This window comes from Pyrgilauda ruficollis, unplaced genomic scaffold, assembly GCF_017590135.1.
Source record: "Pyrgilauda ruficollis isolate IOZ18807 unplaced genomic scaffold, ASM1759013v1 scaffold52, whole genome shotgun sequence".
Lineage (NCBI taxonomy): Eukaryota > Metazoa > Chordata > Aves > Passeriformes > Passeridae > Pyrgilauda > Pyrgilauda ruficollis.
In genome coordinates this window covers 4,833,544-4,859,972 of record NW_024526822.1, presented here as the reverse complement: position 1 = coordinate 4,859,972, position 26,429 = coordinate 4,833,544, and the positions used below count along the sequence as shown (strand labels likewise).

Sequence of the window (26,429 nt, the reverse complement as noted above, 5' to 3'; positions counted from 1 at the left end):
AGGATAATTCAGAGAGACTCGGCCTCAGTGAGAGCACAGAAACACCAAAGACAGAGCAAAGCCCGTTGGTTTTGGTCAGACATGGAGCTTTCTCCTTTATTTCTGCAGTGTGGTGCACACGTGAGGGGCCTCGTTTACATCACCAGCAGAGCCCCCTGTCCTGTCTGAGGAGGAATCATCATCATCATCATCATCATCATCATCATCATCATCATCATCATCATCATCCCTCAGGCTTTGCTGACCAAGACACGATCCAAACAGTTCCTGCACACCCCAAAGCCTGGCTGGAACCCCCCCCAGGAAGCACAGGGGGGTTCCAGAACCCCCTGTGCCCCATCCCAGGGGGAAAAGGGGGACCCCAGCAGGGTCCTGGCATCCCCAGGGCTGAGGCAAAGAGGGAGCAGCTCCATTCCTTGTGGGAATTTGGGTGTGCAGGGCTGGGGAGGCCCTTGGGGAGGGCAAGGGGAGCAAGAGGCTGTGGGGGCACGGAGGGGACAGCGGGAGGAAAGGGACAGTGGTGGCCTCAGGCAGGGTCCAGCTGGCACCACACAGCCTTGATCAGGGATCGGGGGGGTTAACATGCTGAGGAGGAGGAGGAGGAAAAGGAAAAACATTTACATGTTTTGGAGCATAAAAAGGAGGTGGTGCAAGGTTTTACTGGACCTGCTCAAGGGCAAAACAGTGAGACCTGGAGGGGGCTGATTTTGTCCTTTCACATACATCCTCAAACCCCTCAGTGCTTTTCCCAGCAATTCCATCCCTTTTTTTCACATCCCTTTTGTCACATCCTGCCCTACCACGCCAGCCCCTTCCCTCTCTGGTCTTTATGGGGGAAAAGAAAAATTAAAAATCATCATAAAGTGACATTTCAAGTGCTCTGGAGTGACCAACATTCAGCCCCAGGAGTTTTGGGTGAGGTGTGGGATTAAAAAGCCATGAGTATCTTTGCAAAGGGATGAGCCAGGAAGGAATTTTCAGGTGGGACCTCCCTCAGCAAGGTGCTGGAAGCAGGAAAAAGAGGGGGGAAGCCATTCCAAAACTGCTTGAATAGAGCAAACCATGAAAAGGAGCTGTTAGGTCTTGGTTTTCAGCATTTGAGGGCTCTTATTCCCATTTCCCCCCCTGCATGGCATGGACTGAACCCCTCAGCTTGTCCATGGAGAGGGAAAATCACCTCGGGGAGATCATGGGATGGTTCTCCAGCCCTGGATGTGATTCATCTGTCCAGGGGACAAATATAAAAATATTATCCTGGGCAAAACAAAAAGCTGTGGCAGTAATTCTCATTGCCCACTGCAGGGGAAAAAAATATAAAATACATGAACTACAGCATATAAATCAATTTTGGTTTAAGGGAATTAAGAAAAACCACCACAAACTAGAAAAGCACCCGGCACCTATGGCATCTAATCAATCTTGTATTACTAGGATGGATTTGCTTTTTATTTCTTAATTCAAAAAGGTGGCTGGAGGGGCACTTGAACAGGCTAAAAAAGCCTCCCTGTCCTCCTCCAGCAGCTCTGGGAAAATCCTGCTGGGGTTTTTGGGCAGAGCTGAGCTGATGGAGGACCCTGGGCACATGGGATGCCACCAGGGGATGTGACCCCAGCGCAGAGAGGAAAAGCTGGAGCCTGGGATGAGCTTTGGAACATCCAGCAGGGTTTGACAGCTCTGGGGATAAGGGGACAGCTGCCTAGCAGGGGGTGCCACAATTCCCAGCTCTGGGAAAACCCTGCTGCGGGTTTGGGCAGGTGAGGAGCAGAGCTGAGATGATGGGGACATGGGATGCCACCAGGGGATGTGTGACACCACCAGAGGATGTGACCCCAGTGGGAGCTGGGTGTCCCCAGCGGGGAGAGGAAAAGCTGGAGCCTGGGATGAGCTTTGGAACATCCAGCAGGGTTTGACAGCTCTGGGGACAAGGGGACAGCTGCCTAGCAGGGGGTGCCACAATTCCCAGCTCTGGGAAAATCCTGCTGGGTTTCTTGGGAAGGTGAGGAGCAGAGCTGAGCTGATGGAGGACCCTGGGCACATGGGATGCCACCAGGGGATGTGACCCCAGGGCAGAGAGGAAAAGCTGGAGCTTGGGATGAGCTCTGGGGCATCCAGCAGGGTTTGACAGCTCTGGGGACAAGGGGACAGCTGCCTAGCAGGGGGTGCCACCCAAGCATCCACAATTCCCAGGAAGGGCAGAGCAGCTGGGGGGACAGGGAGGGGACAAGGAGGGGACAAGGAGGGGACAGCAGAGAGAAAAGTCCTGGTGTGCTGAGGGCAGGGCCACCCCTGCCCTGGAGCAGGAGGGGCGGGAGGAGCAGGGACACGTGTGACAATCCTCAGCTGGGCTCGGCTCTCCTCTCGTCCTCAGCAGCTCAGGGCGCCTCGTTGGAGGTGGCTCCGTTGCCTTTGCTGACGTAGAAGGGGCGGTAATGGGACTGCAAGGCAGAATTTGGGGCACGTCAGTCTCACCCCTCCTTCCCTGACCTCCAGCCTCCCATCCACCCTCATCTCACCAATCCCAGCTTCAGCACCCCGAGGAATTGGATTTTAGAATTGTTTTTGATGATGTGGTTTGGTGGGTTTTTAAAATTTTTTATGTAAGTAAAAAAAAATTTATATATATATATATATAGATATATATAATATTTTTATAGTAATATTATACTATACTTTTAAATTATATTATAATATATAAATAGTTTTCAATCCAAGCAGAAACACGTGGCAAAATTGTGTTGTGCAGCCTCCCTTTGCAGGAGCAGCAGCCAATTTCTCTGCTGGGATCCCTGGCTGCACAATCTCCAGCCTGGCTGGGAATATCCTCCCACCACTGGAGGAATAACCACGGATTCAGGAAAAAAAATGGGGTTTTAAAGCCCAGTCGGGAATATCCTCCCACCACTGAAGAAATAACCATGGAATTCAGGAAAAAAAATGGGGTTTAATGTCCAGTTGGGAATATCCTCCCACTGCTGGAGGAATAACCATGGAATTCAGGAAAAAAAATGGGGTTTAATGTCCAGTTGGGAATATCCTCCCACTGCTGGAGGAATAACCACAGAATTCAGGAAAAAAAGGAGGTTTTAAAGCCCAGTCTGCCTTGGGTTTGTTCTCACATGCAGAAGGTGGGAGGAACCCCACAGCCCCTTTTGGTGCAGCCCTATTTAACAGCAGGAACAGCAGGAAACAAGAGCAGAGCAAGCCCAGCCCATCTCCCTACTCAATGTTCCCCTTTTGTCGAGATTCTTTTCATTTTATGGCTTTAATTTCCAACAGAATTAAGATTTGAAAGAGGGGGGCTTCATTTAAAACGGCTCCCTGGGTGTGAAAAAGACCTTCCTCCTTAAACAGCACAGTGCTTTGTGAAAATTCATATTTACAGACCTTTTACAATGTATATTACTTAAATACACATTTAAGGCTGGTTTAAAAGCCAGATTATTGGCCCAATAGACCATAAAAGCTCCTGCAGAGATACTGCAGCCTGCAGTATGTATTTCTATTTTGGTGCTTTTAAATGCTTATATTTATCAGCTCAGTTTTTGGGCTCAGGGCTGTGTGGTGAATATTGGCTGTAAAAAGGAAATGGTCATTACAGATGTGTGTGTGGAAGAGGAAGGGACACAGGGAAGGGACGGTGGCAGAAGTTACCCAGATTTTCTCTGTGGGGATTAAAGAAAAATCCCTGGGAACACAACGGATGTGGGTGATGATGTTTTAGAGGTCAAACCCAAGGCAGAAAGGATGGCAGAGTTTTGCTGGTTTGCTGCAGCACCTTCAAAGGCTCGAGGCTGGATTTCCTGGAAGAATCTGCCAAGGAACATCCCTTCCACAGGAATTCACCTCCTGGGGAGCCTTGAAAATGGAGCAGATCCAGCTGCAGTCCTCAGGCAGCCAATTTCTACCTGCTGTGTGTTTCCCTCAGTGTGGGAATGCTCTCTGCTCCTTACAGGTCTCACTTCCACCAGACACTAAATCATCTCTCACAAATGTGCAATCAGAAATTACAAAAAAAGAAAAAAAATAAACACAATGTTTCATTTGTGGTGGCAAAAGCTCGACAATCTTAATTCAGATCATGGAAGGCCTTAATAGCACAGTGTGAATAAAACCAGATTAACTGGGTGCTCCTGAGGCAGTGCATTGACTGGTTGTGTATTTGAGATTATAAACACTAAAAGATCTTTGCCCTGTGCCTCTTATCACCATCAGTGTGAAACCAGGGGCCTGGAGATGCTGTGGTGATTCCTGGTCACAGCCTGACCCCTCATGTGGGATCCTGCATTTCCCCACTGCAGGACAGGACCAGCAAGGCTCTTGGATGTGGTTGTTTCTGGTGTCACTGACACACTGTGGATGCCACAGAGTGACTCAGAGTGGGTGACAAGGAAAAGTGCTATCGGTATCATTTTACAGGATTTGCACAGTCCCTATCTTCTGCATCATATTTTAGATCAAAACATCATTTTTGCAGCATTGATCAGAGCTGTGGAAGCTGGGGGGGTTAATCTGCATCCTGAACAGGAGCAGTGGGGTTGAAGCTTTTATTTCCATGCTCCCATGATCCCATCCTTATTCCTGAAGCCCCCCTGGAACAAACTGAAGCTCTCCCAAGAAAAAAATTATTCTTTTTCTTACCAATACAGACTGCTTGGAGGAGGATTTCCATGTCTGTGGCGTCACCTTTGCAGACTGGTGCCTCACTATGGAAGGGTAGGCTGTGACAACACAAAACACAGCCAGTCACACACCAGCCCCTGCCACTGCCACCCCGGTGTCCCCAGGAGCAGCAGCAGGACTGGAAGTGCCACCTCATTAGTATTGCATTGCTCAACATGGAAATGCAGCCATCCCCGGGGTGGGACACACAGACAGCCGGCAGACAGATGCCTCTGCCACCACCCAATCAGGCAGGAAAAGGCAGGAAAGAAGGTCTGGCTAATTAAAATGTCTGAGGAATGCAGAGAGGTGGAATGCAATCAGACCAATTAAATTCAGGCCAGAGTCCCAAAGTCAGCATTCTGGCTCTTGCAGAGAGCACTGCAGGCTGTTTAATTAGTGCAAAGAGCTGAGCCTGGGGTTCCTGCAGTTCCTCTGGCAGCTTGATAAGCCCTGACCCCCTTCCAGCCCCCCAGGCCTGCTGTGCCCCAGGGCTGCAGCAGCCCTGCAGTGTCACAGCCAATGTCACCATGGCCCTGCATCTCTAATTAATCACACCTGACTCTGCTTGGCAGGTTCTGGTGCTCCTGGATCCCACCAGAGGTGGGAAGTGACAGCAGGGTGATGAGATGGTGAATGAGGGTTTGGTTCTGGTGAAGGAGGACAGGCAGCTCCTGCATGTTGTTTTTTTTTTTTTTTTAGGTTGTGCTGTTTGTGTTATTTTTCAGGGATGAAACTACAGAGGCAAACGGTGTCTTCCTCAAGAATCATCTAAAATTTATCCCTACCCGTTACAAACAAAATTTAAAATCCCTCCACCTGTTCGTTAGATAAAACTTTAATATTTTTGAACAATCTTTGCTGCCCTGCTTCAGCAGAGTGACTCTTGTGCAGGTGCCTCAGAGATTGGCAGTCAGGCCAAGGTGTAGGACTGCTCCAGGAGGCAGAGCAGGATTTGGGGGTCTGGCACCTCAAAGGGGGCAGGAAGGCAGAGCAGGATTAGGGGGTTTGGCACCTCAGAGGGGGCGGGAGGAGGGGAATAGTCAGTTCCTAGTACCGGTCTTAGTGAAGAGGCTCCCATCAGACTGTTTGCTGAAGTCACCGGGCGGATTCTGTCCCACCGAGGAGAACTGAAAAGGCAGCTTAGTGCCATTGCCTACTGGAAGATAAAGAGGTTGTGTTATTCCACAGGGCTGCAGGGGGGCAGTTCCAAACCCTCCTGTGACTCTGCCTTCGCCTGGCTCGGGGGGCACCAGTCCCTTGTCCCTTTTGTCCCTTTTCTCTCAGGGACAAGAGGCAGCTGTGTGTGGGTGTGAGGTGATGCCAGAGCTCCAGGACCAGCCTTTCTCCTGAGAGCCCCAGAGTGCAGGTGTGGAGCGGCTCCCTGCACCTCCCGAGGCAGGAGGGATGACTCCAGCACTGCCCTTCCTCCCAGGCTTCACTCAAACCATTAAAGCTTCCCCTCCTGGCCTCCTCGGGGTCAGGCCCTGGCTGCCAGAAGGAATGTGAGAGCAGGGAGATGAGAGGGACACAGCCCTGCCTGTGGAAGGCAGGAGGGGCTGAGGTGTGGCTCTGAGTCACCAGAGCTCCCCAGGCAGGGTGGCCCTGGCTTCTTCCAGCACCAAGGGAAAGGCTGGACCTTGTAGGAACGAAGCAGAGGAGGAAAATGTTGGGAGAGGAAGATGGGGATCTAGGAAGAAAAGGCATGAACGTGGGCCAGGCTGTGTCTTTGAGAACTTCATAATAAAAGGTGTGATAGAAAGAAGCACCTTGTGCTTCTGAGACTGGCTGGGAGTACTTGGAGTCTCCTCCTGCTTCTGCCACAACCTGCTCAGGGTGCTCTGAATGTTCAGTGTCTGGGGATCTTTGCAAACTGCCTCCTGTGTTTTGCACCTCCTTTCTCTGTGCTCAAGCAGAACCAGGGGTGCCTTTCCCTGCTCTGAGCAGAGAGCCCGGGCTGGGCTGTGTGCAGACAGTGCTGACAGCCCAGCAGGGGCTGGCTCTGGGATTTTCAGGTGCCAGGGCAGCTGAGAGGGGCAGCAAGAGAGGTGGGTTAGTCAGGCAGAAAGCTGTGGCACGGGGGGTTAGATCCTCTCAAACTGAAGGCAGAATTACCCGTACCAAGTGTTTCCTCGGTCGCTTGGAAGGAGGAAAATTCCCATGACCGTGGGTTGAAATTGGCTGTAAAACAAGAGCATCCAGTTCAGCAGTCGGCTCCTGACGAGGCCTGTGCCTGGCACTGCTCTAGGAAAAGGTCCCCACCGAGCTGGGAGCAGCCCCAGAACAGAAATCTGGGCCCAGGCAGCAGAGGAGAAGCTGGGTTTTATCTCTGGGTGTTGGGGAATGGGGAACAGGCTTCTCCTGCAGTGAGCAGAACAGTGCCACAGAGCTGCAGGAAATTGCCAGCTCAGGTTTGGGTACTCAACATGAGAGCTCTGCAGGCAGAGCTTTGGGTTCAGAGCTCCACAGATACCAGGGCAGGAACATTTCCCAGCCCTGTGCCAGGTGAGTGCCCCAGGCTCCCACCAGGACACAGACTGGTGCTGCTGCAGCCCACTGGGGGGGCACTGGGCTCCCAGGAAAGCAAAAAGATGGATCCTTGGAGCTGCTCTGCTGCCATCCTGTGGGCTGCTTCTCTGTTTAAGAAGTGTTTCGGTGTACACAATTCTCTCTCTGTGTGCCTGAGTCCCTTCATAGACTTTCAAGATGATTTTTCCAACCTCCTCCTGGCGTTGGCCAAACTGTTTGACACGTCAGGAGAAGAAAGCTTAGTGGGAGAGGACAGAAAGGAGCATGGAGCAGTTGGACAGATTGTTCCTCTGTCTTTGAGGCAGTGTTTGAAATGTTTTATGCCCCTCTGCCTCATCCTGTCATCGCTGCAAGCAAATATTGGATCATGGAATGGTTTGGGTTGGAAGGGGCCTTAAAAATCATCTCATTCCAGCCTCTGCCGTGGGCAGGGACACCTTCCACTAGCCGAGGTTGCTCCAAGCCCCATCCAACCTGGCCTTGGACACTTCCAGGGATCCAGGGACAGCCACGCTGCCCTGTGCCAGGGCCTCACCACCCTCACAGGAAGAATTTCTTCCTAATATCCCATCTAAACCTCCTCTCTTTCAGTTTGAAGCCATTTATTATGAAACTCAAGAGCAGTGGAAGTCTTGAATTTAAGCAGGGCTTAAACCCAATAGTTTCAGCTGGAATCCAAGCAGTTCCCCAGTCTGGCCTGCTGTAATTAGCACAGAGCATTCCTCAAACCAGCAAACAGACTTTCCACTGTGGCCTGGGGGAGAATCTGCAGTGACCCAGCCTGAAAACAGGGTGTGTAGCAAAGCTGCCATGAGATATTGAAGGATTCCAAGGGTGTTACACAATGCAGAGGGTGGTCCTCGTTTTTTCCCTCCTGTTTTTGGGATTCTTGAACAAAGATGCAATCGGCTGCACTGCTGGACTTTGATGCCACAGCACAGGGCACAGAGAGCTCAGGAGAGTTAAATGATGATGGGGATGGTGCATTATTCATGGGGTGATCCTTGGCTAGCCAGCCTACAAGCCAAGTGGGTCACGTCTCCTGCTTTGCCTACTGATTCATCCTGCTCCCCACATGTCCCCCAGCGTGGTTCCAGCAGCTGGATCCTCCCTGAGCCCTGGCCCTGCTCAATCCCTGCTCAGCACAAGCTCTGTGTGCAATCATGGATCCTCCCTGAGCCCTGGGTCTTCTCAATCCCTGCTCAGCACAGGCTCTGTGTGCAATCATGGATCCTCCTGAGCTCTGGCCCTGCTCAGTCCCTGTCCAGTACAAGCTCTGTGTGCAATCATGGATCCTCCCTGAGCCCTGGGTCTTCTCAATCCCTGCTCAGCACAGGCTCTGTGTGCAATCTTGGATCAGCTGGATCCTCCCTGGCCCTGCTGGGCCCTGCTCAGCAAAGCTCTGTGTGCAATCATGGATCCCCCTGAACCCTGGCCCTGCTCAATCCCCCTCCAGCACAGGCTCTGTGTGCAATCATGGATCCTCCTGAGCCCTGGCCCTGCTCAATCCCATTCAGCACAGGCTCTGTGTGCTGTCATGGATCCTCCCTGAGCCTTGCTGGGTCCTGCTCAATCCCTGCTCAGCACAGGCTCTCTGGGCAGTCATGGATCCTCCCTGGCCCTGCTGGGCCCTGCTCAATCCCTGCTCAGCACAGGCTCTCTGGGCAGTCATGGATCCTCCCTGGCCCTGCTGGGCCCTGCTCAATCCCTGCTCAGCACAGGCTCTGTGTGCTGTCATGGATCCTCCCTGAGCCTTGCTGGGCCCTGCTCAATCCCTGCTCAGCAAAGCTCTGTGTGCAATCATGGATCCTTCCTGAGCCCTGGCCCTGCTCAATCCCATTCAGCACAGGCTCTGTGTGCTGTCATGGATCCTCCCTGAGCCTTGCTGGGCCCTGCTCAATCCCTGCTCAGCAAAGCTCTGTGTGCAATCATGGATCCTTCCTGAACCTTGGCTCTGCTCAATCCCATTCAGCACAGGCTCTGTGTGCTGTCATGGATCCTCCCTGGCCCTGCTGGGCCCTGCTCAATCCCCATCCAGCACAGCTCTCTGTGCAATCATGGCCTGGCTTGTTTTGGCCAGAGTCACTTTGTTGGTAGAAAACACAGAGTGAGTAATTGGGAAGGCAGCATTGTCAGTGTTTCCAGGAAAACACGGATGTGGAGGTGGGATAAATCATCCCCCAGTTTTGGGCAGTCAGCAGGCCATTGCAGGAGGAGGGGATGGCTGTGCAGCCCTCACTCTGCTCTGGACACAAATCACCACGGAGCTGGCAGGGCCTGGGGATCCCTCCTGGATCTTCAGCTAGCTGGAATGCTGGATCCCAGCTGGAGCCTCTTCTCCCAGGTGTGGGAAACTCAGACACTCATGCTGTGCCACTGCCAAAATGGCTTTTTCCTTCTTTTTCCCTTTCTTTTTGCCAGTGTTCCCATCCCAGGGTATGACATTGCCTGGTGTTCCTCCCTGCCACACCCTTTAATGCCTCTGGGGCTGTTTCCACCTGAAAGATCCACATTTTGGGTAGAGTTAAGCTCAGCTTGTGCTGATTTTCAAACTTCCCTCAGGGTTGGAAAGTTTTTGGTGCAGGGCTGAGTCTGTGGTCTCAGCACAACTTCCCTGACAGCACAGGGCTTGCAAACCCTGAGGAAGGAGAGCAGAAAATCAAACCCAACTCTAAAAAATGCCACTCTGCCCCTGAACTTGGGAAGAGCCCTGCTGGCACTGAAATGAGAATGCCATCCCTGCTCCAAATATCCTCAGGGAGCTGCCAGGGTGGGCTGAGGGCACAGAAGGGCAAAGTGACAATCCAGAAAAAGGGATCTGGGTCTGGGTTATCCTCAGGAAACACCAGCACAGGGCAGGAATGTGCCCTCAGGGAGTGTCCCCTGCTCCCTGCTGCCATGTCCCTGTCCCTGCCCATCCTGTGCTGCAGAGCAGCAGCTGGAAACACCTGGCAAACCAGGGCAGGGCTGAAATTTGGTTACTTGTTTCGTGCCACCCTTCCTGTTCTTTTGTTCCTCGCCTTGCCTGGGCTTTCAGCACCATCAGCTCATTGCTCTGGACGCCAGTTTAGGAATGCCAACTGTGATTTTAGAACTGGATGTGTTGAAAACATTGGTTCACTCCAAAAATTCATCCTGAAGTGGCCACACAACAAGCGGGATATAAACAAATAACCAGGGCTCTTGTCAGAGCTCACAGAAGAGCTCCAGACTCCTGGTTTTGGTTTTTTTTAGGACACATTCCTCACTTCTTCTGTCCTTTCCCTGTAAGGAAAAATTATGTTTGGTGGTAAAAGTAAAATCTGAATGCTTAATGCAGCTTTTGCTTGGTAGCACTGAAAGATAAGCTTTGGGTGGAGAAAAACACTGATTTTATCCTGGAAACCCATGCTAAAACTCCCCTATATTCACTCTTGGATAAAGTTCAGCCACGTGTTTGGTGGTGAAAGTAAAATCTTTGATGCTTAATGCAGCTTTCACTTGATAGCACAGAGAGATAAGCTTTGAGTGGAGAAAAACACTGATTTTATCCTGGAAACCCATGCTAAAACTCCCCTATATTCACCCTTGGATAAAGTTCAGCCACTGCAGCTCTTCCCCATAAAACTGAAAACCTCTTCTGCCTGTTTTGAGGCAAAACCTTGTCAAAGCTCTGTGAGCTGGAGAGAAAATGTGCAGAGGGATGGATCTGAGATGTGGAGGAGAGCAAATTTTGGGCTGGATTATCAGTGCAGCTCCTTTCCTGAGCTGGAAGGGAGCCTGCCCAGCTGTGGGATGCCATCCTCACCTTTGGGAGACAGGAACATGGAGAATCTCTTCAGGTTGTCGGGCTGGTTCCACTCGTAGTTGTTCATCATGAACCGGTGGTCCCCTGCAGAGGCAGAGCAGGGCATGAGCTCGGGGATGCACTTTGGGGGTCTTTAATCCCCCTGGGGGATCTTTGCCTGGGAGATAAAGCAGTTCTGGAGCTGGCCAGAGTCTAAAATAAAAGATTCCTTCAGAGGAAGAGCCCAGCTGAAGCATTCAACCTCGCAGCAGACACAGGTTCTTCTAAAATCCATAGGGAGACCTGAGGGTTGAGGCATTTTCTTACCAAAATGATGTCGTGTGGCTTAAAATGACTCCAAAAGTTTGAGTTTGGCTCCTTTTGTGTGTTCAGCCTGAGCACAGGGCTGGCTGATGGAGAACTGCCACTCTTTAAAGCTCCAGAAATCACTTCTGGGAGGGTTCAAGGGGTTGGCTTCTCCAGTTTTCAGAGAGAGGTGCTAAAGCTGAGCTGCAAACAGCTCTAAACTCTTGGACAAGGGTTGTTTCAGGTTTCATGGATCAAACTTACTCCTACACAGCCTGGGTTTGTGTTTCTGACACTGATTCACAGGAAATGAGGCTTTATCACTACACTTGCTCATAAAAACATTCTTTGGAAGCCTCTATAAACCTGTTGTTCTCTGCAAGGAAGTAAATTCGGTTTTCATGTTTAAATAGCTCCATTCTTTGATTCTCAAGTCACTGAAAAAACTTTTCTTTCACTTCTCCCATTTATTTCAGTGCTATTTAAGCTCCCTGATTATTTGTCTCCTCACCACATAGGTACCTGTTATGACAACTAAAAGGACATGGATTCCCTTTGGAGTCTGCTATTAAGCAGTTTTCATTCCATTAATATAATATTTCTTCCTGGGAAGTTTTTTACAGTGGAAGATCAAGCCAGCTGCAAATGAATTTGTTGCAGTGACTCAGGGGGAGTCTGAGTTAATAACTCCACAGTTCCTTAATGGATTTAATTCCCTGGCAGCCACTGGATGCAGAGTGCTGCCCTCTTTCATCTGTAACCATGGCTTGGAGAAGGGAGAGCTCTGAAGCTCCTGGGACTCGCCATAAATAACATTTCCCACCTGTTCCCAACTTTTCATTAGGGCAGAATCCAAGCTGAGTCCCTGGTAAAGCAATTCTGGAAGCACCCAGGTTTCTGGCAGGAGTTAAAAATGGTTTCGGCACTTGGATTCCATGGATTTCAAATAAAAACGAGGGCTTCTGGCATCAGTAACATGGAGGAGACCCCAATTAAAATAATCAAGAGCTAATCAGGCTTTATCCTGAGCTACCAGGACTGAGTAGCTGCAGAACCTTGTTGGGTTTTAAAAATGCCCAAGGAAAATGCTGCAGGAGTGGCAAAACCCAGCCCAGCAGATGGAAATTCTGCACAGCTTCAGGTGAACAAAGAAAGAAAAATGCACAGAAGTGATTTTTGCATCTGTTTGTCATCTATTGATATTGAGTTATTGTCAAATTTCTCAGTAATTCTGGAGCATGTGGAGTGTTGGGAATTTAAACAGGAATGTTGCAGTGATGAAAGATAAGTAATGTTCAATTTCTGGTGCTACTTTAAAGGCAGGGAGAGTTTTAAAACCTGCATCTAGTTGTGCATCCTGAGCACTCTGGGATCCCTGACCTTCCTGAAAGGTTGGTCCAGAAGGATCTGGTCCATTTAATTCAAGTCTGATGGAGGATGATGGTTCTGGACAGTGCAGTTATTAACACAGGAGGGGTTCCCAGTAGATACTGTGAATTTGAGTGAATTATCAGCGATTTTGCAGATCTGCAGCAGAGTTCCTCAGCTCCTGTGTTGCATGAGCTGTCCTTGAGGCTATTCCTGCACCTTTTGGCCTCCCACATCCTCTTGGAAGAGCAGGGTGCCACTTATCCTCACATCACCCACTGCTGGCCTGGTATTGGGCTTCCCCAATGGCTGAGAGATTATATCCAGGTGAGATAAGCACTCATTGCCATCCCTGCTGCAAGAGGTCATCCCCTGGGATTGGGCAACATGCCCAGGGTTGCAAAGGCAGCCTGAGGGAGAGCTGGGAAGTGCAGACAACACAGCCCCGTTGTGGTGCCCTGTCCTAAGCTCAGGTGTGAGCCTGATGCAAGACAAGTCCTTTATTCACAGCTAATTGCAAGGAAGTGGGTTATAAACTTAAAAGATTAATTTTGCTGCTGTGGTGGTGGCTGTGACCTCTCTGTTCACCTTAAAGATCACCGTAAACATCACTGAAGTGTGGGGAGCACCCTGGGTCAGGGCAGGCAGGAAAGCTGTCCCGAGTGGAACAGGGAGTATGATCAGAGTCATTCCGCCTCCAGCTGTAGCTAAACACCCAAACTGAGCCATTTTTTACTTGGAAAATTAGACTTTCAAACATTTCCTTCTCACTGACAGGTGCTTGCAGGGTATTTCAGTGCTGAAACCCTGCACTTGTAATATTTGATGTCACACCAGCACCCTACAGGTGCTAACTGAGTGGTACAAATAGGATTTCAAACTTGCCATCCCACATTCACTTTGTGAATTCACCCTTCACTGAGCTGCCTCAGCAGATCTGTGGAGTTTCCCCTCCTGGAAAATGTCCTGATAAACTTCCAGGGGCTTGCTGGAGCCTGGCACAGGGCAGGAGGGAAGGGTGGCTGCTCTTCACTCCACACAGGAGGTGGCTGAACCCATTAAATCCTAAACATTAAACCCTAAAATGAACCAAAAATCAGGGAAGTGGGGCCAGTTTGGTGTCCTGTATGAGATATCCTAAATCCCTGGCAGTTCAACTGATTCCATCCCCACACAGGAGAGGTAAAATAACTCTGATATTCCAGAATTCATATTCTAATAACTCTCATCTTCCAGAATTCCAGCTACAGAGTCGCTACTCCCACTTTCCCCTCAGGTCTTTGCTTACTTTCTCCCTCACCAGGAGTGCTCACCATTCTCATCACCCGCTCCAGGGAATCAGGAAGGGAATGTTTGGGATGTTTTACCGTTCTCCATGTGGTTCCTCTCGATGAAGTTGCGGCCCAGGTCTGCCTTGCAGATCTTCTCCACGTGCCTCATGCAGACGTTGAGGAGGTCGTCCCTGAGCAGCCCCATGGATGGGCTCATGCTCTCCCCCTCCAGCAGCACGCTGTAGGTTGGGAGGGATGGAGGGGGCACATAATTCCTCATCAGAGCCCCAAATTCCTGCCAAAGAAAGGGATTGCATTAATGAGCAGCATAAAAGTGTGGAGGCTGAATCAGAGGGAGCTGGTTGATGTTAGAATCCAGAAGGGGAAAGGAAAGCAGGGAAGGTGGGCAGGGAGATGTTCTGTCCATGGTTTGCAGACACCCATACAAACCAAAGGCATGTCTAAGTTCATTCCTCACCCACCAGAGCAGAGACAGCTCCAAATGTCCCTGTGAATCCCTGCCCTGGATGTGCGGTGAACTGGGGAAGGTTCACACTGGGGCACACAAGACACAGAGTGCTTTGGACCTGATTAGCATAAGAGATCTGATAATTAGCATGCCTTGGCAAGAACAAGCAGAGCTTTGAGGGTTGAATCAAGACCAGCTGAAGGTTGAATCAAGACTGGCTGATAGGAAAAGAAGAATCAACTTCTGCAAGCAAGAGATGTTGCAGAGTGTAGAAGTTTGTTTATGTGATGATGAACCCAATGTAGTAAAACATTACTAGCCTTCCTAGAATAATATATAAGAATATATAGTCCACAAAAAATTTGGATTCTGACCACCACTCAGTCTCTCACCATTGCTGATAGTTCACACATCTCACACTTCTTTGGGATTGTCTTTGGGACAAATCCTGCCCTCACAAGGACAAAGGGAAGGGAAATGAGGGTGTATAAGAATAGTATGTAAGCACATGTAGGCCACAGTAAATTTGGATTCTGATCACCACTCAGTCTCCCCATCTCTCTCACCATCTCACCACGAGAGTTTCACACATCTCACTCTTCTCTGGGCTTGTCTTTGGGACAAATCCCAAAGTCCTCACGGGGACAAAGGAAAGGGCAATGAGGCGTCTGTCACCTGCAGGAAGAGCACGGAGTCGCTGATCTGGTGGATCTGCTCCCTGTTCTCCTTGTCCTCCCGCAGCAGCTTCGCCCTCTCCTCCAGCTCATCCACGATCTCCTTCACGTTCTCGGAGGCGATCTTTTCCCTCTGATCCAGGGCAGCCTTCACCTCATCCCTCTGCCTCTCCAGGTCACGGATCAGCTCCTTGAAGTGCTGATCCACCGTGGCTTTCTCGTTGGTGGTGTAATTCTGGGTGGGGAAGGGGCAGAGAGAGGAGGCAGCGGGAAAGAGGAGCAAGACAATATTAAAATTTCACTGAGTTCTTTGCTAACAGAGAGACACAGAGGGGGATAAATCCAAGGATTCAGCATTTAGAGTATGGAAACTCCAGCTAGGCAAGTCTCAGCTGCAGGAAAGTTGTGCCAAGAGAAGCAATACCTGCTCCTACAATATTCACATGGATGCAATCCAAAAGGGCCACTGCCTTCCCAGCGGTAAGAGCAGATCTCCAATTTCAATTCATGCACTCACAGGTGACATTTAAAAACACTCTGTAACCTAAATCAGGGCTCTGGCTCCTGGATTGTTTGAGGACCAAATTCCCACCATTTCAAAGGATGAAAGGTGCTGAAACACTTTTTACAAGCCTGACCTCGAGGTGCCTCTGAAATATTCCTCAGAAGGACTGGGGATGTAACTATACTGAGAGTCAAAATTTCTAGGTCAGGTTTCCAATAATAATAATAATAATAATAATAGTAATAATAAAGCAGATGAAAAGCATAGCTGGTGAGCCAATGTGCTAGCACCACATAAAAGGGAAAAGAATGGCTTTGCCTGTTAATATTATGCAAATTTTCTGGGGTGTCTCCAACTTGTGCTTTCACTGCTTTATTCAGTTAGGCTATAAATGAAAAAAATAATACCATGACTCTCTTCCAACCCTTACCACAGTGCAAGAATTACAAAGGAGCCCTCTCTCAGCATGGAAATAAGTTGTTCCACCATAAATAAGATATTTGTTGGGGTAAATTCATATGCTGCTGCTGTCTTATCTCAGTTTGGGCAACCCAGAGCCCTTCTGCAGGTTATTTGTGGATTTTGTTTCTAAATCTGCCTGGCTACTGGTGATGGAAGGGCCATAAAGGACCTAAAAAAGGAGCCAGAGCAGGGAGGTGCCTTGGTTCTATATCAGGGCTCGATCTCCCCACAGGGAATGTTGCAAGATGACTTCAGTGGGAGTTGTTGTTTCCAAGATTTGGCTTGGAGTTTGGGCTGGGGATGAGATAAAGGCCGGGGAAGGGATGCAGTGAGGAAGAGCTGGAGGGAAGGAGAGGGATGTGGGAGAGGAGGGGAGAAGGAATTGGTGCTCACAGGAGGGAGGGGTGAACTGGACACCTCAAACGCACCTTGATGCGGTCCCTCTCCTTCTGCCACTTGTCCACCTCATCTTCCACCTCGATGATCTTCAGCTGCAGCTGCTCCTTCTGCAGTGACAGCTCGGTCTGTGGGGAGGAGAGGAGAGGGGAGGGAGCCTGGTGAGCTGGGGCTGAGGGTGGCCCCTTCCACCAGCCCCGAGCCTGCCCTGCTGTGTCGCTCTTGCGCCAAGCATGACACAGGGACAGGCCAGGTCTGCCTTGCAGGTCTTCTCCAGTTTTGCAGAAAGAGCAAAAGAAGGCTTTATTCAAGAGAAACACGTGGTTTATATAGAGTGATAGGATACATTCTGTCTGACTGGCTACTTAACAAAAACACCTTCCTCACACTCCTTGAGAAGAACAGAAAGACGAAGCAGAAGAACACCCCTGCAGATTGTTTCTACTTAACAAGTTACCACATCCTTCCAACTCCCTGAAAGTTCTCACAAGCCCGTGTGAGAAACGCTTCCCGTTCCTCTCTCTCTGTCCCACGGCATCCACACTGCTGTGCTGAGCAGAGCAGCGGGGAGGTCCAGGCTGAGCCGGGCATCACGTGCTGCCAGCGGGCACCGTCCCAGCAGATTCAGCTCCCTCAGCAAAGCAGCAGCACCCACCTCCCAGGCTGTCAGGGCGCTGCTTTTAATCACATGGGAGTCATGAGCTTCAGGGGAAGGGAGCTGTTTCAAAATTCAGCTGTGTGTGCAGAGCAGGGCCCAGCCCAGGGTGTGCCTGTGCAGCAATAACAGTTTTCATGCAATTACGGAATGACGTTTGACGAGTGTTGCAACAAGAGGATGATGCCTCCGGCAGGAATTCTGTTTAGACAGGATTGTGGATTAATTTGCTCTGAATTGAGAGCTTTCATGTAGCGATGGAGCTGGGGAATGCTTGGAAAAAAAAAAATTGTAAAGGAAAAAAAAAAAAGCCACAAAAGGAGGAGGGAAGAGGTGTAGTCAACCTGCTCGGCTGAGATCAGCAACTTCACTGGGATTCATTTGCATTTCGTTGTGCAGTGGCTTCCCAGAGAAGCTCAGACCTGAGACTTGCACAGGAATTTGTGGCAGTGGAGACCATGCGCTGCTTCCCTGGATCATTTTTTCCCTGGATCAGCCCTGGACCTGGATGTTGGCAAAGCCTTGCCCCGTTAACTCCAGCAATGCCTCCCTGGGTCGTTCCCGTCCTCCATCCCTGCCCCACAGATCCTGCCCCAGACTTTGTTGGGGCATTTCTGCATTTCATGTGTGTGCAGGTTGGTCTCAGCCATGGCTGGAGGCAATCTGGCTGTGGGATACCCAGCCCAGAGCTGTTGAGGAATTTCGGAGTTGGCAGAAATTCCATGTTCTGTCATGTTAGGAGAGTCCTGAGAACCTGCTGTTCGTGTGGGATCTTCTGCAAAATCATTAGATTAACCCAAACCACTGAAATTCAGGCCAACAATTAGAGTCATGGATGGATAAATCCACTCTCACTTTCCAGCTGTCCATCCAGGAATGTACTGGGACATGGAAATCTGGGTCTTTATTGATCAGAGCTTGAAGGTTTTCAGTTCTCCACTCGAAATGAAGAGCAGGAAAGAAGCTGTGAACCAGCCCAGACAGGAGCTCTTGTCCTGATGCCAGGCAAGTGTCTGAACAGCCTCTGGAGCTGGAATCCAGCACAGCTGCTCTGAGAGCCAACAACCCCAGCTGTTCCAACTCAGAAAATCTCTGTTTATGGAGGGACAATGGTTGGATGGTGGTTTGTTGCTTTATAAAACACAGGAAAAGTGGGCAGAAAAAAGGGAAGTATGCTCAGAGGTGTCTCAGTGCCTCAAAAGCTGCATCCTCACATTGTTTTTAGGAGTTCTAAATATTATCCACACACCCTCAGTAGTGGCCTGAACGCTGCCGTGAGCTGATTCTCACCCTCTCCAGGGGTTCAGGGCACACAGGGAATGATTTTGTGGCACAGCTACAGCAGGGAACCCACACAGGCTTCCAGATGAGAAAATCTGCTCTGCTACTGATCAAAAGAACAAAGACAGGAGTTTGATCCCATCATTTTCACATATTCAAGACAGTGGCTTGGAGGAATTCCTGCTGGTTTCCATTCCCACGTGCTGTGGGAGATGTCCTGTGCATGGAGACTCTGCACAGCAGGGAAATGCAATGAGATGAAAATATTTTAGATCCATTTATCCACTGCATTAACCAATGTGAGAAATTACACCCAAATTCCAGTTGTTTCTTTGAGCCACAGAGATGCATCTAGTTGGCAATGATTGCTTGTGAAGTAAAAAGCTCATCTCCAGAGCTTTATTTCCCTCCTCATCCCCAAAAATCAGGACATCCTTATAAGAATGGGAGGAAAATCCTACAGAGAAGGACTGGGAGGAATTTCTGGGGAAGAGCAGAACTTTCACAGCCACGTAGACATCCAGAGAAAATGACAGGAAAAAAATATCAGGTGATGGCTGGAAGGTGGTGATAACAATATTGTGCTTTTGTGGTCCTTTTTAATTAAGATGGGTCTCCAAGGAATTTTAGGAACTATTATTTGTAAAAGTGATCGTGACTCGCAGCAGTTCAAACATCCCCCAGAAAGGTGGTGTGGGATGTAACAGCCATTTAAGAGCAGAGGCACGCAACAATTTGGAGCAGGTTTATGACTTGCAAATGGAAATTACAGAGATGGTCCCAATGGCCAGGATGCAAATCCCACACTTAGCCAGATTTGGCAAAGGGGAAACGCCAGCACAGAGTGCAGCAGGGGCAGGGGAGGTGAAGGGAGGTGTGATTGTGGGGTACTGCATGAAAGTAAATAAACACTACCAAAAAAACCAACCCAAACATAGGAAAAAATGTTAAAGAGAGGTGCAGGGAGACCCTGGAATAGTGGAAAAACTGGTGGCATGGGCAGAATGGTTCAGCAAGGGTGTTCTGGAGGTGGAGCACAACATCAAAGGTTCAGGAGGTGATTTCCTGATGGTTTTAAGAGCTTTTTTTTTTGTCTGGAAGGTTGCTTTGGCTGCCCATGTGTATGACAGAAACACAGTCACAGTGTGGGGGCCACAGGGGTTAGGGACAGGCAGTGCCTCAGCTTCACTGCCTAAGAGAAAACTCTTATCTGTCTTCAGATTTCTCAGATTTTCCAGGATCAGAAATCCTTGATGGACCCTCTAGAACAAATCCATTGGAGGATTTGGGGTTCAGAAGGTCCTAATGAGAGATAACACAGCAACACCCCCATTGTGGGGTCCCTCCAGAGCAGAAACAACAGGAACAGTGGGGGGAAAAGCCAGGAAATCCAGACTTAGGCAATTTTTTGAGCACAACGGGCTGAGAAATGAAGGCACTGAGAACCTTCAAGCTAAGATTGGATCCCCAATTAGAGCCTCAGTTAATTAGGGCAGTTAAGAGGCTTCAGTGAAAGTTCAGAGTGTACATCCAAAGAGCTGAACCCAGCCCTGGTGCTGTGGAGGAGCTGCAGATGGGAGATTACGAGCCCTGCACGATGATGCAAGTGCTTTGTGCAAGGAGGCAGCAGCAGCACAAGCAGCATCATGCCCTGAACGCTCTGGGAACAGCCCCGTGTCCCCAGCCTGGGAGAGCTCTGCTAATTAACCAAGGGAAAGCAGAAGTGCTGTTCCAACTCGTTGTCCCAGTGCAGTGGCTGAAAAGTCAGGGAGGTGTTTGGGACATGATTTCTGCTGGGTGCACAACTGCATTTTCCCATCTCTGTTTCTGTTAAGCAGAGCTGGGTGTCAGAGGGCTGAAACCCCTGAAAACTCTGCCAGCATCCCTTAAAATGCCACTGGAAAAGCTGAGTCTGCACAGCTTGGAGAGAATTCCTTGCTTGCAAACAAGTGGATTTTCCCTGGATTTTGTCCTCAGTGTAGAGGATTAATCCAGAATTCGGGCAAACAGACAAATTTACTCCAATTTCCAGCTGGGAAGAGTGTCCTTCCTGCAGGAAACTCTGGGGAAAGAACATCTATTTTGAGCTGTGTCCACAGAGAAGCCACAGCTGGTGTAGGTAAAATCTCACAGCCACGCTGCAGCAGTGAGAAAGGCCCCCAAGCCCTTCCAAGGTTTCATTAATTTTGCTCGGTGAAGGTGATGGAGGGATGGGAATCCCTCTGGATCCATCTCTGTGGATGGCTTTCTTCAAAGCCTGGCTCAACCTTTGTTAAAACCTCCCCTTTTCAAAGCAGCTCTGTGGGAAGGAGGAACACCCAGCTCCCCTTCCTGTACCCACAACGAACTTTGCTTTAAAAGATAAAGAATTACAGCAAAAAAAAACAAAACAAAACCTCAGATCAAAGTGTTTTTCAGCAGAGCTGACCTGGCGTGCTGAGCACCAAGGCTGGTGCTGGAAGGTAATGCCAGGTTCTTTCCAGCTCTGGGACTGGCAGGCAGAGGTGAAGTTGTCTCCTTTGGAGAGCAGCCCTGTAAAACAGGTTTGGGATGAAGGATCCCCTTTCAGAATGAAGGATGCTGGCTCCAAGGGGGGGCTCTGCTGATAAATCAGGGTTTTATTGGACTGTACAAGCTGCTGTGGAGCATTCTCACTTTTCAAGTGTGAGTTGTTATTCCCCAGCCTCACAGACCTTTTCCTGGCTGTTTTTTTGCACTGGTTCTGGTGCAAACTGTTACTTTTCCTTTAAAGCTGCAGCAGGAAATGAATGCAAAGTGGATCTGGGGAGAGCATTAAAGGTTTGCTGGGTAAAATAGGCAAATAGCACTGGGTGGGAAGTCAGGACAAATGTCTCTGTCTGAGTCCCTGTGCCTTTCACTTGTGTCTGCTCAGCAGGAACAGGGGGTGAGTGACTCTCACCCCAGGCTCCTGAAAAGTGGAAGATGCTGCTGTGCTCTCTGTCTGGGACAGAGATATCAGGCTTTGCACTGCCCTAACTATAGGTGTCTGTGTTCTGGCTTGTTTGCATTCCTCTTCTCTGTCTGCTCCCTGAGACAAGCAGGGTTTCCTAATTCCTTTTCACAGCCCCTCTCCTCCCTGCAGGCCCACAGCAAAGACAGGCTGAAATCTGCATTAATTCTGCAGACCTGAAGGGCAGATGCACCTAAACCAAGCTTATTCTGTGACACTTTTGTGCCACCAAATCACTGAGCTCCCAGGCTGGCAGCGCAGCAAAACAAACCCCAGTTCTGGAACCCTCTCCAGGTCAGCAGCCAGGGATGAGGAGATCCTTGCAGATAAATCCTGGACACCCAGCAGGGTGTGAAGGGCTCTGTCAGGACACAGCTTTGCTCTGGTCACCACTCCAGTGACAGGATGGATTTGGATGTTTTAAAGCTCCTCTGGAGCTGCTGGGATGCCAAGCTGGGAGAACAGGGCAGGGATAGGGATGACCTGGTGTGAGGTTGTTGCTTCTCCCTTCCAAAAGGGCAGCAGCACCAGCCACCCTCCCAGTTTGTGGTCACAAATTCCAGCCGGGCTGATTTGATAAGGAGAGGTGTTACACACCAGAGGCTTGGAAATATTCAGTGCTCTCTGTGGCTCCTGCTCAGGCTCCACCTCTGGTGAATAAATCAGGGGTGGGAACAAATTTTTGTAGGCAACAGCTTTGCTGCTAATTGTTTTTGTCTGAGTGAATGCTCGCTCGAGTTACAACATGATCAAACTCTGTCAGGAGAAACTCACACATGGGCATGATTCATGGTGATAAATCCTAAATCCTTTAGGCTGAATAGCAGCAGAGCCAGTGCAGGAGCTAAAGGTGGCACAAGGACTCAGAGACAGGAATCAAGCAGCATTTAAATCCCATTCTCTGCTCATCCATGGCTGTGCCTTTAAAATCAAGGTGCTGGAGGTGTCTCCAGCCACAGGAGGAAGGATCTGAGCAGCTTTGCTTCCTCAGGAAGCAGCTGCTCACCTCGTTGCAGGCAGGAATTGGACACCTTGGCAGACACCAGGCACAGCTTTATGTCAGAGCTCTGCAGCGTTCAGGGCTGACATCAAAACCACGAGGATGGGCAATTATGGAACAAACAGCAGGCTGGCAAGCCCTGCAGGAGTTTGGGAAAGGTTGTCTGAGACGTGGAAAAGGCTTTGTCTGGTTTCAGCAGGGCTGCAAGCTGAGGAAGGCATGGCAAGAAAAGACCAGAGAAGCCAGAGATAAGCTCTACACAAGATGCTCCTTCAGCCTGATGAGATAAATCTTCCCAGCTCCTTGGAAAGAGTAAAATTGTTCTTCCCATTAAGGGAACTCAAGCATTTCTCACAGCAGGTACCTGTGTCTGCCTGGCCACCACATCACAGCACTGGTTTGGGGTTTAGGAGATCTTAGTGCCCTTCCAGGTTCTGACTGTGTGACTCCAGGCACATTGTTTTATGTAATTATTATTTTACAGGTCTCTTTACTGGCATCTCTCCTGTCTTGTCTGCTTAGAAAGTTTCTTGCTTTTACCACGGGAATGTGCAGCAACAAACGTGGTGAGACCCTGATTTTTTGCTAGAACAAGTGAAATCCTCCTCATCCACCCAGAAAGCAAACAACAGGAGGCTTTGAGCAAACAAAGGTGAAAGACATTTCATCAGTGAAATCTCCCTGAATGTCCATCCTCTGGACCTGGTGTAGTAACACTTCAGGGGAAATGATCGGGTTTTGTTCTTGCACCCAGGTTTGGGGTTTTTTTCCATCTAAACTTCAAAAGACTTTTTCCATAGGTGTGGCTCAACAGAAAAGAAAAAAACAAACCTAATCTCACTCTCAGGAGCTGAGATAACAATTTTCAATAGTTATTAGTGCCCATGAGTAACTTCAGCAGCCACTGATTTGGCAATTTGTATTCTGGAGGTGCTGACCCTGAGCAGTGCCCCCTTTCTGTGGGCAACACCACACAAACACTGTCAAAACTCAAGAAAAATTTTAAAAACTTATCATTTAGGGCTTTGATTCAGCTTCTGCTGGAAGTCAGGTGTGCTGGCAGCCAGGTTCTCCATCCCTAAATGCAGCCTGCAGCCCAACTCCAGCGCTGTGCTGCTGCAGCCAGGATCAGGAGAACACCAATCCCATGGAAACAGCAGCCAGGGAATGTCAACTCTCCACTAAACACTTCCCACCAGCACCACTGCATCCAGGATTCCACCCCAGGCGTGACCTGAGCAGGGATTGCAGGCTGGAGAGCAAAGGCTGTGGTGTGACATGGGCATCTGCAGGCTGCTGGGAACATAAGGAATGAAAAGAGAACTAAAAAGAGAAAAAAAAAAGGAGAATAAAATTACCTCTTTCCCCGCCTTCTCGATCTCCACTGTCACCGTGCTGTGGTTCTTGTGCTCCTGGAACATGCAGAGGTAGCAGATGCACATCTGGTCTGTCTGGCAGAACAGCTCCATGGTCTTGCCATGCACAGGGCATTTTCTGGCTTCGAAGTCCCTGATGGGGTCCAGGAGCTGGTGGTCCCGGAAGGCTGCTCCCTCCAGGTGGGGCTTGAGGTGCAGCTCGCAGAAGGAAGCCTGGCACACCAGGCAGGACTTCACAGCCTTCTGCTTGTTGTCGATGCAGGAGTCGCAGAGAACGTCCTCCAGCTTCACGCGGGGCCGCGAGCCCGCGGCTCTGTCGGCCTTGTTGAAGGGTCTTCTCAGGTCCCCCGTCTCCACCAGCGGCAGGGAAGATTTCTTCAGGTCCCCCATCTGCCCTGCAGAGAACAGGGACTTCCTCCCTTCCCCGTCAGCGGGCAGGAAGCTCTTTTTGGAATCCAAGGAGAAAAGGGACTTCCTGAGGTCGCCCTTCTCCGGGAAGTTCAGGGCTGGTCTCCTCATGTCTCCGATCTGGCCGCTGGCAAACTGCATCTTCTTGGAGTCTGCCGAGTCCATGCTGAAGTAGGTTGACCTCTTCTCGTCGGATGACTCCACAAACTGAATGATGGGCCTCTTCCAGTCACTCCCAGAGAAGAGGGAGCTCTTGATTTGCCCTGTCTCCAACGCAGCGCCGCCCGTGCCTTTTATAGCTTCTTTCTCACCTCCGCCAGCGCTCGTGGCCTTCTTGGCTTCCTCTTCTTTTTTGGGAGCAGTTGGGCTCTTCACGTCCTCGGGCTTGCTGGCGGTGCCGTTCGTCCTGGCTGCGCTCCCCGTTTCCATGGCCTGAACAGGGTCTGAGGTTTCTCTGCTCGCTCTCTCAGCCCCCTCCAAGGCAGGCAGGCTCTGCCTGGTGCTGGTCTCAGCGAGGAATGGCTCTGGAATGCAGAATGCAGGGAACCTTCCTGCCCCAGTGACGCACCCCGAGCTCCTGAGGAGGAGCAGCGCGCCCGGATCGCGCCCAGGTGGATGCAGGGGGAAAGAAAGGAGGAAAGGAAGGAGCAGACGTGGAGGGATCAGAAGCTCCAGCTGTGCACTTAATTATACAAGGCAGTCCACACCCAGGAACATTCTTGTCTAACCAGGTTGGGGAGGAAGGGCTGTTTATATACATAGAAATGTCTCCTTAAAAAAAAAAAAAAAAAAAAAAAAAAAAAAAAAAAAAAAAAAAAAAAAATTTTTATTAAAAAAAAAGTTTCCTTAAAAAAAAAAAAAAAAAAAAAAAAAAAAAAAAAAAAAAAGAAAAGGAAAAAAAATCATTTTCATTAAGATGTGGCAACCAGTTCCACTGCTTGTTTCAAAAATAATTTGGCCGGCAGCTGAGGCTCCCTCCTTGCAGAGATGGGCAGGGTCGGGGAGACCACGAGATGCCCAAGGTGGGTTTGTTAACTGGGTCATAGCCATGCACCTAAATAATTAGGGTTGTAATTAAAATGAACGCCTAGAATAAAGCATTCTTCAAGCAGGCTCCCCCCAGGGCTTGCTGCTTTCAGGATGGAGGAGAAATTCATGGTTAATACTGGGTTTAAATGGCCCTATTATCTTTATTTTGATTTTATTTTGGGTTTGTGCAAGGTCTGTCCATCTAGACCTGGAAATAACCCACCCACAGATCAGAACAGGTAAAAATTGGCTGGCCCTGCTTTTCCCACAGGCCAGGCAATCTCCAAAAGATGAGTGGTGAAATAAATCCCCCATTGTGTGCTCTGAAATAAAGGTTCAGGTGTATCCTACGTAGCTCTTCCCATAAATGCCCTCAGAACTGGAACACACCTGGAACACACCTGGAAAATGAACCATTGTGCAGCTTAGATGGTCAAAATATGTCTTGCCAGGGAAAAGAAGTGAAAAAGTCTGAAAAACAGTCTGTCTCCAGCAGCTGAATTCCTGGGAAATGTTCACTTGTTGGAATCACAGACTATTTCAGGAGGAAAAAAAGCTCTTTATGAGCACTGGTGGATTCCAGCGACTTCTAAAGGATGAGGCTGATCTTCCTTTCACATCCCTTCAGATTATACTTGGAATTTCAGTGAGATTTCTCTGAGATGAATGCCCAGGGTGCAAATTAACTACACCAGAGATTTGTGCTTAATTGAGTCTTCTCAGAACACCCCGGTGGCACTGCTGGAGACGGTGATTTTTACCTGTAAAAAATCTCCTTAAACATCCACCAGGAACCTCCTGATGGAAGGGATTTGAGTAAAAATCCAGCTCTGCATTTTCCAGCTTTTTTTGAGATATGGAAGAAACAGAGGCAAAGCAGGAACAGCATAAATTCTGGATCTGATAGGAGAAGAAAAGAACCTGCCTTACAAATGTAATTTTTAAAGGTCTTGTCTGTGCAAAATGAGAGAAAAAGAAAGTGAAATTCTTTTTCTGGGCCCCTGGCTCATAGATCCAGCCCCTCTCGCTGCCTGCATGTCTTCACAACTCTCCCTTTATGAAAAATGCCTCAGCATTCTGCATTTTTCTGGGCAGTAGTTGTTGGGAAAGGGCATTTCTTTCATTAATAATTTTTTATTAATAGGCCCACAGCCTTTCATGAGTCAGAATTCATTCCCCAGCACAGGAAAGGGCAATGCCGTTTTTTAAGAGCAGATTTCATAAAGGAAAAATTTGACTGACATCAATGCATTTCTTTCCCCCTGGCTTGCTGGGCTGAGCTGTTTTTTAGAACATCAACAGTC

General features: G+C 49.4%; 1 protein-coding gene across 1 annotated transcript; it reads right to left on the bottom strand.

Annotated features, from left to right (window-relative positions):
* Positions 1–2,306: 2,306 nt before the first annotated feature.
* Positions 2,307–24,525, bottom strand: TRIM29 (tripartite motif containing 29). The gene is made up of 9 exons (XM_041480608.1): positions 23,671–24,525; positions 16,438–16,533; positions 15,044–15,277; positions 13,996–14,194; positions 10,976–11,059; positions 6,775–6,840; positions 5,717–5,818; positions 4,639–4,718; positions 2,307–2,435 (listed from the first exon to the last, which is right to left on the bottom strand). Exons 1-9 carry the CDS (start codon positions 24,523–24,525, stop codon positions 2,373–2,375), a joined length of 1,779 nt encoding a protein of 592 aa, XP_041336542.1. The 3' UTR covers positions 2,307–2,372.
* Positions 24,526–26,429: the final 1,904 nt, after the last annotated feature.